Source organism: Miscanthus floridulus, chromosome 10 (genome assembly GCF_019320115.1).
Source record: "Miscanthus floridulus cultivar M001 chromosome 10, ASM1932011v1, whole genome shotgun sequence".
NCBI classification, from domain to species: Eukaryota; Viridiplantae; Streptophyta; class Magnoliopsida; order Poales; family Poaceae; genus Miscanthus; species Miscanthus floridulus.
In genome coordinates, this window is record NC_089589.1 from 138,863,421 (window position 1) to 138,880,407 (window position 16,987).

The 16,987-nt window shown below is 57.5% G+C and overlaps 1 protein-coding gene across 1 annotated transcript; it reads right to left on the reverse strand.

The window, feature by feature from the left end:
• Positions 1–13,915: 13,915 nt before the first annotated feature.
• Positions 13,916–14,818, reverse strand: LOC136489795 (uncharacterized). The gene is made up of 2 exons (XM_066486339.1): positions 14,665–14,818; positions 13,916–14,241 (listed from the first exon to the last, which is right to left on the reverse strand). The coding sequence occupies exons 1-2, from the start codon at positions 14,816–14,818 to the stop codon at positions 13,916–13,918; spliced, it is 480 nt and encodes a 159-aa protein (XP_066342436.1).
• Between the last annotated feature and the right edge of the window lie 2,169 nt (positions 14,819–16,987).

Consider the following 16,987-nt stretch of genomic DNA (forward strand, 5'->3'; position numbering starts at 1 on the left):
TGTATCCCTAATCCCGGATGGTAATGCAAAGAGACACAAGGTTTATACTGGTTTGGGCAATAGGTGCCCTACGTCCAGTCTGAGAGAGCGATCTTGTATTCCTTGCACCGAGGTGCTTGTAGTAGGGGTTTACAAGCTGGGTGAGAGAGGGAGCTTGTCCCAGGTCTCTGCGTAGACTTGCGTGGGTTGCTTGAGATGTTGATCTCGTGTAGTGAAGAAGAGTGTGTGTTACAGAGCGTTGTGCGTTGCTTGCATGCGTGGTGTCTGTCTCCTTCCGATCCCCTAGAAGCAGCCCCGGTCACTCCATTTTATAGTCAAAGGGAGGCACGGGGGCGGTACATGGATTTGCTATGTGGTGTTTTGTGAGCAGAGGCGACATGTCCGAGCCCTGTAGCTTGTCACTGTGGTGGCATGGTCGGTGGAGCAGTCTTGTCCTCGATGCACTGGAGCGACGCGCCGGTCACGCCCGATCCTGTGCGACATGGGAGCTCCTGTGATGGCTTGACGCAGGGCATGGCACGTATTGTGGACGACGTGCTGGTCACTGTATGTTGACAACATAGGGAGCCGAGGCCCAGTTGGTGCAGAGGCTGAACCATTGGGGGGGCTCGGCGGGCGTGAGTCTCGAGGCTGCCGAGGCCCCAAAGCAGATAGCTGAGGCTCGGAGGGAGCAGTTGGTCTTTGTACGTCGATTCTGAGGCTACAGGGACCCGGACATGACTCTCCACGCCGCGCTGTCCTTGGAGCAGGTGGGGTTAGGCAGCACAGTGCAGCACGGGTGTCGGTCGTGGGCACAGCGCCGAGCACAGCGACCGGTAACCCCCGCCCCGTCTTGTCCCGGACGGCGTGGCATCGATGTGACTCTCATCTCGTCGACCACTCCGCTGTATCGAGCCGTCGTTCGGCTGATGTCGCGGGAGTGGTTGAACGCGCTAGTTGGATGTGATGTCCTGTTAGAGAAGTCAGTCAAGGCAGAGGCGACGGGGTTGTTGCCGAGCCGGCCTCGAACGAGGCAGAGAATCGATACCTCGTCCGAGGCCTTACGGACGGGGCCTCGGGCGAGGCGGAGAATCGATACCTCATCCGAGGCCTTACGGGTGGGGCCTCGGGCGAGGCAGAAAATCGATACCTTGTCCGAGGCCTTATGGGCGTGGCCTCGGGCAAGGCAGAGAATCAGTACCTCGTCCGAGGCCTTACGGGCGGGGCCTCGGGCGAGGCGGAGAATCGGTTCGTTGTCCGAGGCTTCGTGGTCCGGGGCATTGAGCGAGGCAGAGAGTCGGTTCCTCGTCCGAGGCCTCGTGGTTTCGCTCTGGGCCGAGCCCGCTTCGGGTGAGCCTGGATATTGTTCGAGGTGGGCCAGACGGTCCAGCCGAGCCTCGGATAAGGCAGGGGTTTGCTGGCGGTTGTTTCTTAGTTTTGATTTTTACAAGGTCTAAGCGATCTTTTCAGCTCTTGCTTAGGGGACCCCTTTTATGGTACCCGACAGTAGCCCCCGAGCCTCGGGGAGAGTGTGAGCGCTCTTCCTGAGGTTTTGACGAGACTTGGCTCATGGCAGCTCCTGGCGGGATGGTATTTCGTACTCAAGGGCTCGGTGGGTGCACGCGAGTGCACCCGCTGGGTGTAGCCCCCGAGGCCCTGGAGGAGTGGATTTATTCCTCCAGGGGCTTTTCTCATGTTGAGCGAGGGGTTTTATCGCGTTTGCCAAGCCCACAAGTGCGAACTCGGGTCGCTAGGCCTCGGCTTGGTTGTAGGAAGAGCCCCCGAGCCTCTGCTCGGTGCAAGAGGGCGATCAGGAGTTTTCCTGTCTTTTTTGCGCGGCCCTCGCGTGTCCTTTTTGTTCGGAAGGAGCGGTGTTTATCGTGTTTGCCGAGCCCTCGAGTGCGAGTTCAGGTCGCTGGGTCTCGGCTTGGTTGCAGGAAGAGCCCCCGAGCCTCTGCTCGGAGCAAGAGGGCGATCAGGAGTTTCTCTGTCTTTTTTTGTGCGGCCCTCGCGCATCCTTTTCATTTGGAAGGAGGGGTGTTTATCATGTTTGCCGAGCCTTCGAGTGCGAGTTTGGGTCAGGGGTCTCGGCTTGGTTGCAGGAAGAGCCCCTAAGCCTCTACTCGAAGCAAGAGGGCGATCAGGAGTTTCTCTGTCTTTTTTGTGCGGCCCTCACGCATACTTTTTGTTCGGAAGGAGGGGTGGAGTATGCCAGGCTACCCTCGGTGGGCGCGAGCAGTGAGACCTCCGGTGAGCTATTACCGGGTAAGTCCGTGTGGAGGTCCATGCCCCATTCGATAGGGGTCGGCTAGCGGTCTAGAGACGCACTCCAAAAGTACCAGAGGGCTTCTCTAGTGGGTCCTAGGGCCGTTCGATTGGCCTTGGGGGCTCGGTGCCTCCCAACGGTGGGATCCCATTCAGAGACCTCCCTGCCGGTCTCGGACATGACTTAGGGCATCCCAAGCAATTACTTGCTTGGGCCTCGGCCATGTACGGGCTCGCCCATAGTCATCCCTAACTCTGTTTGTCCTAGGGTGGCTATCAAGACCCTCGGGGGCTCAGCCTTCGAACCCCTGGACCGTAACGGGCTCGGTGCCTAGTTCCTTAGTCTAAAAGGAATCGGGTTGGTTGTAGGAAGAGCCCCCGAGCCTCTGCTCAGAGCAAGAGGGCGATCAGGAGTTTCCCCATCTTTTTTGTGCAGCCCTCGCGCATCCTTTTCATTTAGAAGGAGGGGTGGAGTATGCCAAGCTACCCTCGGTGGGTGCGAGCAGTGACACCTCCGGTGAGCTATTACCGGGTAAGTCCGAGTGGAGGCTCGTGCCCCATTCGATAGGGGTCAGCTAGCGGTACAGAGACGCACTCCAAAAGTATCAGAGGGCTTCTCTAGTGGGTCCTAGGGCCGTTCGATTGGCCCCTGGGGCTCGGTGCCTCCTTACGGTGGGATCCCATTCAGAGACCTCCTTGCCGGTCTCGGACATGACTTAGGGCATCCCAAGCAATTGCTTGATTGGGCCTCGGCCATGTACGGGCTCGCCCATTGTCATCCCTAACTCTATTTGTTCTGGGCGGCTGTCGAGACCCTCGGGGGCCCAGCCTTCGAACCCCTAGACCGTAACGGGCTTGGTGCCTAGTTCCTTAGTCTGAAAGGAATCAGGTTGGTTGCAAGAAGAGCCCCCGAGTCTCTGCTCGAAGCAAGAGGGCGATCAGGAGTTTCCCCATCTTTTTTGTGTGGCCCTCGTGCATCCTTTTCGTTCGGAAAGAGGGGTGGAGTATGCCAGGCTACCCTCGGTGGGCGCGAGCAGTGACACCTCTGGTGAGCTGTTACCGGGTAAGTCTGAGTGGAGGCCCATGCCCCATTCGATAGGGGTCGACTAGCGGTCCAGAGACGCACTCCAAAAGTACCAGAGGGCTTCTCTAGTGGGTCCCAGGGCCGTTTGATTGGCCCCAGGGGCTCGATGCCTCCCTACGGTGGGATCACATTCAGAGACCTCCCTGCCGGTCTCAAACATGACTTAGGGCATCCCAAGCAATTGCTTGCTTGGGCCATGGCCATGTATGGGCTCACGCATAGTCATCCCTGACTCTGTTTGTCCTGGGGTGGCTGTCGAGACCCTCGGGGGCCCAGCCTTCAAACCCCTAGACCGTAACAGGCTCGGTGCCCAGTTCCTTAGTCTGAAAGGAATCGGGTGGAGGATATTCCCCTCCCATCGACTGACAACAGCGGGTGCGCCTTTTGAGGTGGTTCCTCGGGGAGACGGAACGGTGCCTGCCGTTGCTGTGGTCAGATGTGATGCGACGTCTATGGATGGGACGTTACTGTGTGCGCGATTAATAAGGAAAAGGTGGACGCATGGGTGGCTTGGTCAGATCCAGATTAACTGCGCTAGATCTAAGGGAAACTTCCCCGATTTCATCGCTCGTCCATTTCACCCCCTTCCTTCCCTCATAAATACAAGACGAGCCATGCCTTGCCCCTCCTTACCTTGCTGCCTGTGTTTGCCCTTTTTGCCCTTGAGCGGTTGCTAAGAACAGAGGAAGAGAGCGCCGGCATTCTCCACCGCACCCATGGCCGGCAGCGCTATTGTCATCCAGGCGGATCCCTGGGGTCTGTCCGATGTGTCCATGGCGACGCTGCAGTCGCTCATCGACGATGGTCTCCTCCGCCCAGTTACCGACCCCAACAGACTAGAGTGGATTGCTCCGGGGGGGCGAGCTAGAGCCGAGGCCACGCGATGGCTATATCGTGAGCTTCATGGCCTTCCACGAGCGTGGTCTCGGCTTACCGGCGGACCGGTTCATGCGGGCGCTCCCGCATTACTATGGCATGGAGCTCCATAACTTCAACCCCAACTCCATCGCATAGGCGGCCATCTTCATTGCCGTCTACGAGGGGTACCTAGGCATTGCCCCCCCACTGGGAGCTGTGGCTTCACCTCTTTCGGGTGGGGCTCACCACCAAGCCGGCGGGCATGACGGGCACGCGGAAGGTGTTGAGGGCCGGTGGCTGCACCCTCCAAGTGCGCCAAGACCGGCAGCCCCTCTACATCCTGGCCCAGCTCGCGTCATCCAACCGTCGCTGGTACAACAGTTAGTTCTACCTCTGCAATGACGACGGCAGGCTTCTCCCCTATACCGGGAGGGTCGTGGAGAGCCAACCAGAGAAGTGGAGGTACGGCGTCCTGATGGCTGATCAGCCCAAGCTGCGGCCGCTCCTAGAGGCGCTGGAGAGGCTGTGCAGCCGCGGCCTTACGGCGGCTGTGGTCGTGGCGGCCTTCCACCGCTGGAGGGTGCTGCCGCTGATGGCCTGGCGGTAGCGCCTGTTCAAGATGACACTAGATGAGTCGATCGATGGCGTCTAGTTGTCCGCCGTCGCTCTCTCCGACGAGGAGATTCTACGTCGGGTGAGAGAGACGGTGAAGGGGCGGCTGAGGAGCAGCGGTCTGACCCCATTCCTGATGCGCCCATCGCGGGGGTACATCTCTCTGGTGAGTCACGCACCACTGCGGCCCCCGAGGCCTCCTTGCTCCTTACATTTTCGATCTATTCCCTTGTTTGTGTTTGTCGTTCCTGTAGGGGATGAGGGATGTGTGAGCCTCCCCGCGCCCGTTCTCGAGGACGCCGAGCGGCGAGCGGTGAACAGGGCGCATGCCGATTCATACAAGGAGTGGAAGGATGCCGAGGAGGCAAGGCGCAAGAGGAAGGGCCTCAAGCACGACGAGCTGGAGAAACATCACTGGCAGCAGAGGTGTGACGATCTCCTAGTGGAGCCATCTCCGTCACCGTCGCCGATGGATTCTTCGAGCGATGATGACGAGAGAAAGGCGGGGCAGGGTCCTCTGGACCATCTCCCTGACGTTAGGGGGACTATGCCTGGGGCGTCGGCGAGCGGCCCGGCATTTCCAGGAGGAGGGGGACTACGCCCGGGGCGTCGGCGATCGCCCGCCCTGGGGCCGAGGCCGACATGCCCGAGACACGGGCGTTGGGGAAGCGTGCCATTAGCCCGATGGGCTCGATGGCGGAGGTGGAAAGGGCGACGGCGGGGGTGACCCAACAGCCTCCACAGAGGGTCGAGGGGGCGTCAGAGTCCAGCGAGGGCTAGCCGGCACCGGTGGACACGGGGGCCGTGCCACCGCCGCCGCCACCGCCGTTGCATAGTACAAGGGACGCGGTGCGGAAGGTATTGTGTCCCCGTTCAAGGTAAGTGTTTTGTTAGTGGAGTTTGTAGCATCTCCCACCTGTTCTTTGGTCACATGCTGACCTTGTGAGTGCTTTGCCTTCAGCCAGAAGCGTCAGGCGGAAGCGCCCGCCCTAGTGCCACATAAGGCGCTCAAGGTGAGCACTAGCTCCACCGCTCAACGGGTGGTGGAGGCGCAGGCCGCCATACAGCATGGTGCGGCATTGGCGAGGGCCGACCCGAAGGAGCCGGTCGCCCAAGAAGAGGCTATCAGGGCAGCCACGAAGCAAGCAGGGGAGGAGGCACCTACGCCCCGCGAGGCCGAGGCCTGTGAGTTAGATGAAGCCGAGGCGCCTTCAGTCGCTGAGGCTACCGAGGGCGAGGTCGAGGCCCCTAGGACCTCCGAGGCCATGGTGGTGGAGGCTGGAGCTCCCGGGACCACCGAGGCCGAGGTGGCGGAGGCCAGAGTGGGCGTGGCAAAGCTGGCGGCCCAGGATATGGAGACGGAGGCGGGACAAGCTTTAGTATCGCCCCTGGTCCAAGACCCGCTGCTGTCACAGGAGAGCGCCCGGGAGGTGGAGGTTCATTCGATCTCCTCCGATGATACTTCCTGGGGGAAGAAGGTGTGAAAGGTCCTTGTTGGTTTTGGTAATTGAGTGACAACCTAGGTGGACTAATTATGTTTATGTGAGATACACAGGTGATTAGTCCACAGGTACATGTGTATGAGCAACATATGCCATGAAGGTGAAAATGGCTTGGAGATGTTGCAAAGCTCACACATGTGATGATGAAGGAGCTTAAATGCACATGAGACATGACATTGAGTCATGTGATCAAGGTGGAGAAGATCAAGACAAGACTTGGCTTGATGGACCGGTTGCAAGCGTGAAGGGCAAGTCGAAGGCTTTGGAGTGATGGACCACGTGGCGGTGAAGCTTGAGCAAGACTTGGCACCGATGGACGATGGCAATGGTGAAGAGCAAGTAGAGTCAAGATCGATGAACCAATATGATCATGTGATGATATGAAGTGGATCATATCATTGTTGATCGTGTTGGTGCATGTGTTGCATCGACATTGAAGGAGATGGAATGGAATGCACAAGGCAAAGGTATAACCTAGGGCATTTCATTTCACCAGTCATAGGTGTGTAGAGAAGTTTATGACCGGGTTTAGGATAGATGGCCGTACTATCAAGAGGGGCAAACTTGTTTGCATATCGGTCATCTAGTGCCACTCGAGTGATCTAACTTTGCATTATCGCTAGGATCGAGTGGCGTGGCAAGTTGAGTGGCTAACATCCTTTGGGAAATGATTGTGAAAATGCTAACACACATACACATGATGGTGTACACTTGGTGGTGTTGGCACATTTACAAAGGAGGTGGTGTTTGCAAGCTTGGCGGGATTCGGCGCTTTCGGGAAAATGGAATGTCTATTTTCTATTACGCCGGATGCAAATTCTTGTGGTTAGCACACTTGAGCAAGGGTGAAGAAAATGGAGGAGCTGCCAGCGTTGGTCAAGTGACCGGACGCTAGATCCAAATGCACCGGACGCTGACTGCCTGTGTCCGGTCGCACTGACGTAGAGTGTAGCAGTAGCTAGAGAGTGACCGGACGCTGGTGCTACGTCCGATCGCGTTCGACCGGACACGTCCGGTCATGCTCGGGAGCTTACTAGAAACGACCGGACGCTGAGGGTCCAACGTCCGGTCAGTTGAAGCTGCTGCGTCCGGTCAGGTCAAGTGACCGTTGGAATCTGGACACGTGGTTGTCTGTGGGCGACCGGACGCTGAGGTCCAGCGTCCGGTCAACACGACCGGAGCGTCCGGTCGGCCCGACCGTTGCCCAGTGAAGGGGTAACGGCTAGTTTAGCCCTTGGGGCTATAAATAGAAGTGGCCTTCGGCCATGGCTGGTGCTGAGCACCTCAAGGGACTTAGTGTCCATGCTTGTGAGTGCTTGGGAGCCCTCCATCACACATATACTTGATAGTGATCATTCGATTGTGTGAGTGAGCGATTCTAGTGCGATTGCATCGTGAGGTTGCATCGAGTGGCACTAGGTGATCGAGTTGCAAGCCGGTGGTGCTTGTTACTCTTGGAGGTTGCCACCTCCTAGACGGCTTGGTGGTGGTCTCCGTCGAAGCGCGCAAGAAGCTTGTGCGGCGCTCCGGAGAAGTGCTTGTGAGGGGCATTGTGCTCGCCCCGCGGGAGCCGCGAAGAGCAACTCTAGTAAAGCGTGTCATTGAGCTACCCTCACTCAAGGGGTAGGTTCTTGCGGTGCCCGACGTGCGGGCTTAGCGGGTGATGCTAATTAGCCGCCGAACCACCAAGTGAGCGGTCGACACAACGGGGACTAGCGTGTTGGCAAACACATGAACCTCGGGAGAAAAATCATCGTGTCAACCTTGTTCTTCCCGTTGGTTTGCATCCCCATTACACAAGCTTGCAATTACTTTTATACATATTAAGCTTGTGTAGTTGCTCTTGTAATTAGATAGCTTGTGTAGCTTGCTAATTATCTTCTTGCTTGTGTAGCATAGAAGTAGCTCCCTTGCGTGGCTAATTTGGTTTTAGTAACCTTGTTAGTCACATTGCTTAGTTTGTGTAGCTAAGTATTTGCGCTCTCTAATTAGGCATTGGTTGCCTTGTTATTGAGCTTTGCTAGTGAGCTTAGTTGGCTTTGTGCTTTTGCTTACTAGCATGTGTAGGAGCTTCCTTGTTGCTTAAAGTACTAGTGGTATAGGTTTCTGTGACCTTGCTCCTAGAATTGTTTAGGAGTGCTCTAACTAGCCCGGCACCTTTGTTGCATATTTGTTATCTTTGCAAGGTGCTAGTGAACATATATAGTGGGGTATAGTCTTGGCTAGACCGATAGTTTTAATTCCGCATTTGTATCGGTTAGCCGACATAATTAATTTTAGAAAAGACTATTCACCCCCCCTCTAGTCCGCCATCTCGACCCTTCAAGGTGGCAGATGCCGAGGCGGCCAGCACCATGGAGCAGCCAGCTCCGACCTCTGGTGATGGGAGCTCAGCCCTCGTCTAGGTACAACCCGAGCCCCACGGGTGGGATAGCCCGCGTGTCTTGTGGTGGAGCCAGGACGACCCTGAGGGGGAGCCTCTATTCGCCCTCGAGGACGCGGCCAAGGGGGGCGCTGGGGCTCCTTTGAGCAATTCCGCCAGCTAGCGGAGCGGTCGTTGCGGACAGCGCTGTCCGTCATGGCTGACGATCTGCCCGGTGTTGCCCAGGTGCGCGCTTTCTTTCCTTGTGATGTGTCGTCTTTTTCTCGAGTTTTCTCACAGTGCTTGACGTTTATTCTGCCTACCTAGGAACTCGAGGCCTGGTCCCTTGGGAAGTCGATGTTCCTATGGTGGGAGAGGGACGTCCAGGACTAGCTCCGGTAGCAGAAGGACCTGCTCGCCGGTGCCAACGAGCTTCTGTCAGCGCGGAGCATGGAGGTGGAGGACCTCTGCCTTCGCTGTGCTGACATGAAGGCCGAGGCAGCCACGGCTCGGGAGCAGGCCGCCCCTTTGGTGGCGTGGATCAAGGAGCTAGAGGAGGAGTTGACCCGGGTGGCCGGCGAGCGGGACACCTTTAGGTCCCGGGCCGAACAATTGGAGGTCTCTGCCAAGGCCATCGCCGGGCAGCTGGGGGTGGAGCAGGGCGCGCACCTGCTAACGAAAGGTGCCTTGGCGGAGGCCCTCAAGGTGGCCGAGGCCTCCTAGGTCGAGGCCTTAGCCTAGAAGGAAAAGGCCGAGGGTGAGTCTTGTTGAGCCACGCCCCTTGCTTTATTTGTTTTTCTTGTGTTCGACTCCTAACTCCCTGATGTGACACAGAGCTGGAGACGGAGGCTTCCAGGGAGGCCGAGGCCTCTCAGGTTGAGGTCCAAAACTAGAAGGAGAAAGCCAAGGGTGAGTCTCATAGGCTCGCGCCCCTGTTCGGCTTGTTTTTCTTTGGTGTCTAACCCCATCCCGCCTGTCTTGGTGCAGGGTTGGAGAAGGAGGTCTCCCGGGCAGCTGAGGCCTTCGTTGAAGTGCAGGCGATGCTCGAGGCCGAGATCCGGGAGCACAACGCGCTGCAGAGCAGTGCCCGTACCACCTGTGAGGCCCTAGAGGTTGGGGGTCGAGTCGGGCAGCTCCCTCAGGAGCCGCTTGATCGCGTTGAGCAGCCGAGTCCGCGAGCGGCTCCAGAGGGCGCTGCACACAGGCATCAAGCACGCCCTGGCCGTCGTCTCCTCGCACTACGCCAGCATCGACCTCGAGGCCGTTAGCGATGGTTACGTCATGGCCGAGGATGATGAGAAGGCTGAAGACGAGGTCATGAAGCTGGTGGAGGCGGCTGAGACCCTTGGCATGGCGCTGGCCAGTTTGTTCGAAGAGGAGGTGGTTCCTCCTACGCCGACAGCCGACGCTGGCGACCCGGAGTTTTGACCTGGGCCAAAGGGGCCATGTAAATAGATTAGGACTTTACATCATTGTATCATAACGCTTGTGGCCGTGGAGGCCTTTTTAAAGTACTTATGTGTATACTCTTTTTAATATTTTTTATTGTATTTCCGAGCCTCTGCCCTCTGTCTCGTCTTTGAACATATCTCTTGCAAAAAACTTCCTCAGAGCCTAAGCTGCCCTTCGGGCAAAAGGTGGTGAGGGAGTTGCCATAACCCAGAGCCGTAGGCCATCTCGTGACTCGGCCGGCCTTTTGGCCCTGAGACAGACTTTCGGTCCTTAGGTTTTTTACAATCGATTTGTCAGAGCACGTGAGAGAGTTTGGCGTAGGATTTTTTTTCGAAAAACGATTTCGAAAAATGACTAAAAAATGGTGTTTGGGACTTAGGGGGGGTCCCCCCTTCTAGTCCCCGAGGGAGGCTCGGTTCTACAGAGGCAGAGCTAGGTCTTGCTTATAGCATTATCGTAACGTCGCTCCCCCATCGATGGGGGGCGGGGTTTCTCAAAAAATTAGAACAACTAAAGAACGTTTCTTTAATGTATTTCAAGAAACAATGTATACAATGCTTGGGAATTTAAGGGTAGAAGCGACATAGTTGTTCTATGTTCCAAGCGTTGGTGAGGATTTCGCCCTTCTCGTTGGCTAGCTTGTAGGTTCTGGGCTTTAGCCCTTGGGCGACGATGTACGACCCTTCCCATGGTGGGGTCAGCTTGTGGCGACCCTTATTGCTCTGCCTCAGTCTCAGCACCAGGTCACCCACCTTCAGGTCTTGGCTTCGAATGCGCCGAGCTTGATAGCATCGTAGGGCTTGCTGGTACTTGGCCGAGTGTAGCAGCACAACATCTTGGGCTTCCTCTAGTTGGTTGAGGGCGTCCTCATGGGCAGTGCAGTTGCTCTGCTCGTTGTAGGCCTGTAGCCTCGGGGAACCGTACTCCAAGTCAGTGGGGAGGATGGCCTCGACTCCATAGACCAGGAAGAACGGTGTGAACCCCGTGGCTCGGCTCGGAGTGTTCCTCAGGCTCCAGATGACCGACGGGAGTTTGGCAAGCCATTTCTTGCCAAATTACTTCAACCAGTTGTATATTCTTGGTTTGAGGCCCTGTAGGATCATGTCGTTGGCATGTTCTACTTGGTCGTTTGTCCTAGGGTGTCCTACGGTCGACCAGGCCATGCGGATGTGGTGGTTGTTGCAGAATGTTAGAAACTTGTGGCCGGTGAATTGTGTCCCATTGTCAGTGATGATGGTGTTTGGAACCCCAAACCTGTGGATGATATCAGTGAAGAAAAGCACCACTTGCTCGGATTTGATTCGAGTGATCGGACGAGCCTCGACCCACTTGGAGAACTTGTCGATCGCTACTAGCAAATGGGTATAGCCCCCGGGGGCCTTCTACAGAGGCCCAACCATGTCTAGCCCCCACACGGCGAATGGCCATGTAATGGGGATGGTTTGGAGGGCTTGGGCTGGGAGGTGCGTCTGTCGCGCATAGTACTGGCATCCCTCGCAGGAGCGTACCAGCTTGGTGGTGTCAGCAACCGTTGTTGGCCAGTAGAACCCCTGGCGGAAGGCGTTTTTGACGAGCGTCCGAGTCGCTACATGGTGCCCGTAGGCCCCCACGTGCAAGTCCCAAAGTAGGGCTTGGCCTGCCTCGGTGGTGATGCACCGTTGGAGGATGCCAGATGGGCTTTGCCTATACAACTCGTCATTGCTGAGAACGTAAGTTTTGGCTTGTCGCACAAGCCATCGGGCTTCGGTCCTGTCTGCAGGAAGCTCTCCTCGAGTGAGGCAATCAAGGAACGGGACTCACCAGTCCGTGCCCTGGTTGGCCTCAGGAGGCTCCGCGTTGATTTCCATGACCTCGGGCTCAGCCGCAGGGGGCTCAATGACAGAGGGGGCCTTGGGCCCTGTGGTGGGCTCGACCGGTGGGCCCTCTTCCGCCGCCGAGGCGTAGTCGATGGAAGGCTTGTGGAGGTCTCTAGTGAAGATGTTCAGGGGGACCGAGGCCCGTGCCGATGCCATCTTGGCCAGTTCGTCCGTGGCCTCGTTGAATTTTCATGGAATGTGGTTGAGTTTGAGACCGTCAAACTTGTCTTCTAGGCGACGTACCAACTTATAGTACGCCTCCATTTTGGGGTCATGGTAGTTTGACTCCTTCATTACTTGATCGATGACGAGCTGCGAATCGCCCTGTATGTCGAGACGCCGTACTCCAAGTTCGATGGCGATCTGCAAGCCGTTGACGAGGGCTTCATACTCGGCTGCGTTGTTGGAGGCGGCAAAGTGGAGACGGATCATGTAGCGCATGTGCACTCTGAGGGGTGAGATGAAGAGCAGACCCGCGCCTGCCCCGGTCTTCATCAGGGACCCGTCAAAGTACATGGTCCAGCATTCCGCCTGGATTTGAGGAGGTGGCAGTTGGGTGTCGGTCCATTCAGCCACAAAATCGGCCAAGACCTGGGATTTGATTGCTTTCTGAGGCGCAAAAGACAGGGCTTCCCCCATGAGTTCCACGACCCACTTGGCTATTCTACCCGAGGCCTCCTGGTTCTGGATTATCTCTCCTAGAGGGAAAGATGACACCACGGTCACCAGGTGGGACTCGAAGTAGTGACGCAGCTTGCGTCGAGCCAAGACTATGGCGTAGATCAGCTTCTAGATGTGGGGGTAGCGTGTCTTAGTCTCGGAGAGCACCTCGTTGATGAAGTAAATAGGTCATTGGACAGGTAAAGCATGCCCCTCTTCCTGCCTCTTGACCACTACAGCCGCGCTGACCACTTGGGTCGTTGCAGCAACGTAGAGCAAGAGGGCCTCGCCCTTGGTTGGCGGCACTAGGATGGGAGGATTGGAGAGCAGTGCTTTGAGCTTGGTGAGGGCTTCTTCGGCCTCGGGGGTCCAGGAAAAGCGTTCAGATTTTCTCAAGAGGCGGTACAGAGGCAAGCCTTTTTTGCCAAGGTGTGAGATGAAGCGGCTCAGGGTCGCAAGGCATCCCATAACCCTCTACACTCCCTTGAGGTCTCGGATTGGTCCCATGTTGGTCATGGCCGAGACCTTCTCTGGGTTGGCCTCGATGCCGCGCTCTGAGACTATGAATCCCAAGAGCATGCCTCGGGGGACCCCGAGGACACACTTCTCGGGGTTGAGCATGATGCCCTTCCCTCTGAGGCATTTGAATTCTATCTCCAAGTTGTCGATGAGATCACTGGCCTTTCTGGACTTGACCACAATGTCGTCCATGTAGGCCTCGACGGTTCACCCGATGCGCTCGCCAAAGACCTAGGTCTTGCACTGTTGGTATGTGGCCCCTACGTTTCTGAGGCCGAATGGCATAGTCACATAGCAGTACATGCCGAATGGAGTCATGAAAGAAGTCACGAGCTGGTCAGATTCTTTCATCTTGATTTGATGGTAACCGGAATATGCATCAAGGAAAGACAGGGTTTCACATCCCGAAGTGGAATCAATGATTTGGTCGATTCGAGGTAACGGGAATGGGACTTTTGGACACGCCTTATTCAAATCGGTGTAGTCTACACACATCCTCCACTTCCCATTTTTCTTCTTAACTAATACATGATTAGCTAACCACTCTAAATGGGACACTTCCTTGATGAATCTGACCGCCAACAGCTTCTGCACCTCCTCGCCGATGGCCCTGCGCTTTTCCTCGTCGAATCGGCGCAGGCGCTGCTTCACCGGTCTGGATGTCTAAGGCATGCTCGGCGACCTCCCTCGGTATGCCCGACATGTTCGAGGGGCTCCACGCGAATACATCGGCATTTGCACAAAGAAAGTCGGCGAGCATGACTTCCTATTTGCTGTCGAGGGTGGCGCTGATCCGCAGCGCTCGGCCGTTGGAGCAGGTGGGGTCGACCGGGACGAGCTTGACGGCCTCTGCAGGCTTGAAAGTCCTAGCACGACGCTTGGAGTCGGGCGCCTCGCTGCCAAGTTGGTCGAGGTTGACAATGAGGGCCTCGGCCTCCACGAGAGCCTCGGCGTATTCAATGCATTCGATGTCACAGTCGTATGCATGCTCGTACGTGGACTCGACAGTGATGACATCGTTGGGGCCAAGCATCTTGAGCTTGAGGTAGGTGTAGTTGGGGATCGCCCTAAACTTGGCGTAGCATGGGCGCCCTAGGATGGCGTGATAGGTCCCTTTGAACCCAACCACCTCAAAGGTGAGGACCTCCTTGCGGTAGTTGGAGGGAGTGCCAAAGTAGACGAGCAAGTCGATGCGATTGAGGGGTCGTGTGCATTTCCCCGGCACGATGCCGTGGAAGGGCGTGGCATCGCCTTGGAGCTATGACTGGTCGAGCCCCAGGAGTTCTAGGGTGTTGGCGTAGAGGATGTTGAGACCGCTGCCTCCGTCCATCAACACCTTGGTGAGCCGGGTGTTGCCGATGATCGGGTCAACGACGAGTGGGTACTGCCTAGGGTTTGAGACGTAATCGGGGTGGTCATCCCGATCAAAGGTGATTGCCTCCCGAGACCAGTCGAGGTACCGGGGAGTGGCCACCTTAATCGAGAAGACCTCACGACGCTCCTTCTTTCACTGACGCGCCATGAGGCACGCTGAAGGCCCACCAAAGATCATGAAGGCATTGAACACCTCGGGGAACCCATCGTCCTTGTCGTTGTCCCTATCGCCGGCGTCTTTCTTCTTGACCTCATCGTTGTGGAGCCCGAGCTTGGTGTAGTAATGCCAGAGCATGGTGCACTCTTCGAGGGTGTGCTTCACCGGGCCCTGGTGGTAAGGGCAGGGCTTCTTAAGCATGTCGTCGAAGAGCCTGGGGCCTCTGGTGGGGCCTCGGGGATTCTTGCGATCTGCGACTGCGACTAGACCAGCCTCGAGGACCTCCTGCATCCCCTGGCGTCCCTTTTTCTTTTTCTTGGGGAGGTGGGAGGCCGAGGCCCCGGGGGCCTCGTCCCTCCGCTTCCCCTTGGTGTCATTGTCGGGGAAGATGGCCCCGATAGCCTCTTCGCCCAAGGCAAAGTTGGTGGCAATGTCGAGGAGTGCGGCCACCATGGTCGGTACATTCTGGCCTAACTCCCAGACCAGGTCTCGGCAGGAGGTGCCAGAGAGGAATGCCTGGACAATTTCCGAGTCACCGACGCAGGGCAACTCGGTGCATTGCTTGGAGAAGCGTCGGATGAAGTCTCGGAGAGACTTGTCCAGCATCTAGCAACAACTCTTGAGGTCCCAGGAGTTCCCGGGGCACACGTATGTGCCCTAGAAATTCCCAACGAAGCCCTTTACCAAGTCGCGCCAGTTGTGGATCTGGAAGGGAGGGAGGTGTTTGAGCTAGGCTCGCGCCGAGTCTGACAGGAACAAGGGGAGGTTGCGGATGATGAGCAGGTCATCGTCCGCGCTGCCTAGCTGACAAGCCAGGCGATAATCGGCCAGCCATAGCTCGGGATTGGTCTCGCCGCTGTACTTTGCGAGGTTGGCTAGTTGCCGAAACTGGGTCGGGAAGTGGGCACCGCAGATGGCCTTGCTGAAGACTCGAGGGCCAGGTGGCCTAGGAGAAGGACTGCGGTCCTCCCCACTATCGTACCGACCGCCCTGGTGTGGGTGGTAGCCTCAGGCGGGCCCATCATTGTCGTGGCGCCATCGCCTGCTGACCGCATCATGGTCGCCTTGCGCCTCGCGTCGGTCGCCGAGGCGGTCGTGCACCGAGGGGGCCTTGTATGCTTTTGGTGCCCGACCAGGCTTTGGATGAACCGAGGCCTCTCTATCCTGCCGAGGCGGTAACATGGGTAGTTTTGAGGCGCCCCCGCGCCGTCGAGAGGCGGAACTTTTGGCCTACTGTACCGCGGCGGTCTCAAGGAGGTCTTGGAGCTCACCGTGGGCCCGTCGCCCCTCCGAGGTAGAGGGCTCGGGCATTGTCCGGAGTAGCATCGCCACTGCCGTGACGTTCTGGCTAGCGCGATTGAAGATAGGGGGTTGCTCGCCCCCTTCATCGTTGTTGATGCGGTGGTTGACGTCGTGAGCCCTCCGCCAGGCTACTCCACCATCACCGCGACCCCACTGCTCTTGCTCGAGAGTGTCTTGGAGCTACTGCATAAGGAGTTGGTCTTGTTCGACCTTGGCCTGAAGCTCACAGAGCTGCTCCAGGTCTAGGCGCCGAAGCTCCTCGGGGGCGAGGTTCTCATTCCACGCCGCCGGGGACTCGACGTGTAGAGGTGCGGCGTCACTTGACCCCTCATGGGGTGGGAAGCGACTGCCTGCCCCTTCATCCTCATCGCTCGGGCTTGGCATCCCGAGCTCAACGTTGAAGCACTCACGAGTAGGATCATAAGTGCCTTCGTCATCAGAGTCAGAGTAGCCGAAGCAGTAGTCGCTCGTGGCCATGAAGTGGCGCATGGCTTCAGGTTTGCGAAGCCCAGAGAAGTCCGCTCCGGCCCATGCCTCGTCCTCCTCTAAGGAGTTAGTGTGGATGTGGGTCGAGGTTGTGGGAATGAGGTCGAGGGCGAAATGTTGGTGGCATCCTTTGGGCTCTGCATGAGTGGAAGCGTAGGCGGAAGCATAGGCGGTGGCATTGCTCAACCAGAAGGGTTACGGGGATGGTGCCATCGCTGGGCTACGCTCCACTGGAGTCGATTCCTCAGGAGGTGGCGGGGTAGAGCTTGATGACGGGGCATCGCCGCGCGCCACCAGCGTCTTTCCCTTGCCCAAGCTTAAGCTGGACAGGTCCCCAACCAGGGACTCTATACCAACAGCCGGGTGTGGGATAGTGGCGGAGCGTGGTGTGTCGCCCTGAGCTCGCGCGGTGTCGGGGTGGTCTCGCTCGCGTCGTGCCTGGCGAGCGCGACGAGAGTGGCGGCCCGGGCGCCGCCTGCGCCTAGGCTGCTAGTGTGTGATGTCGTCGTCGGTCGGTGG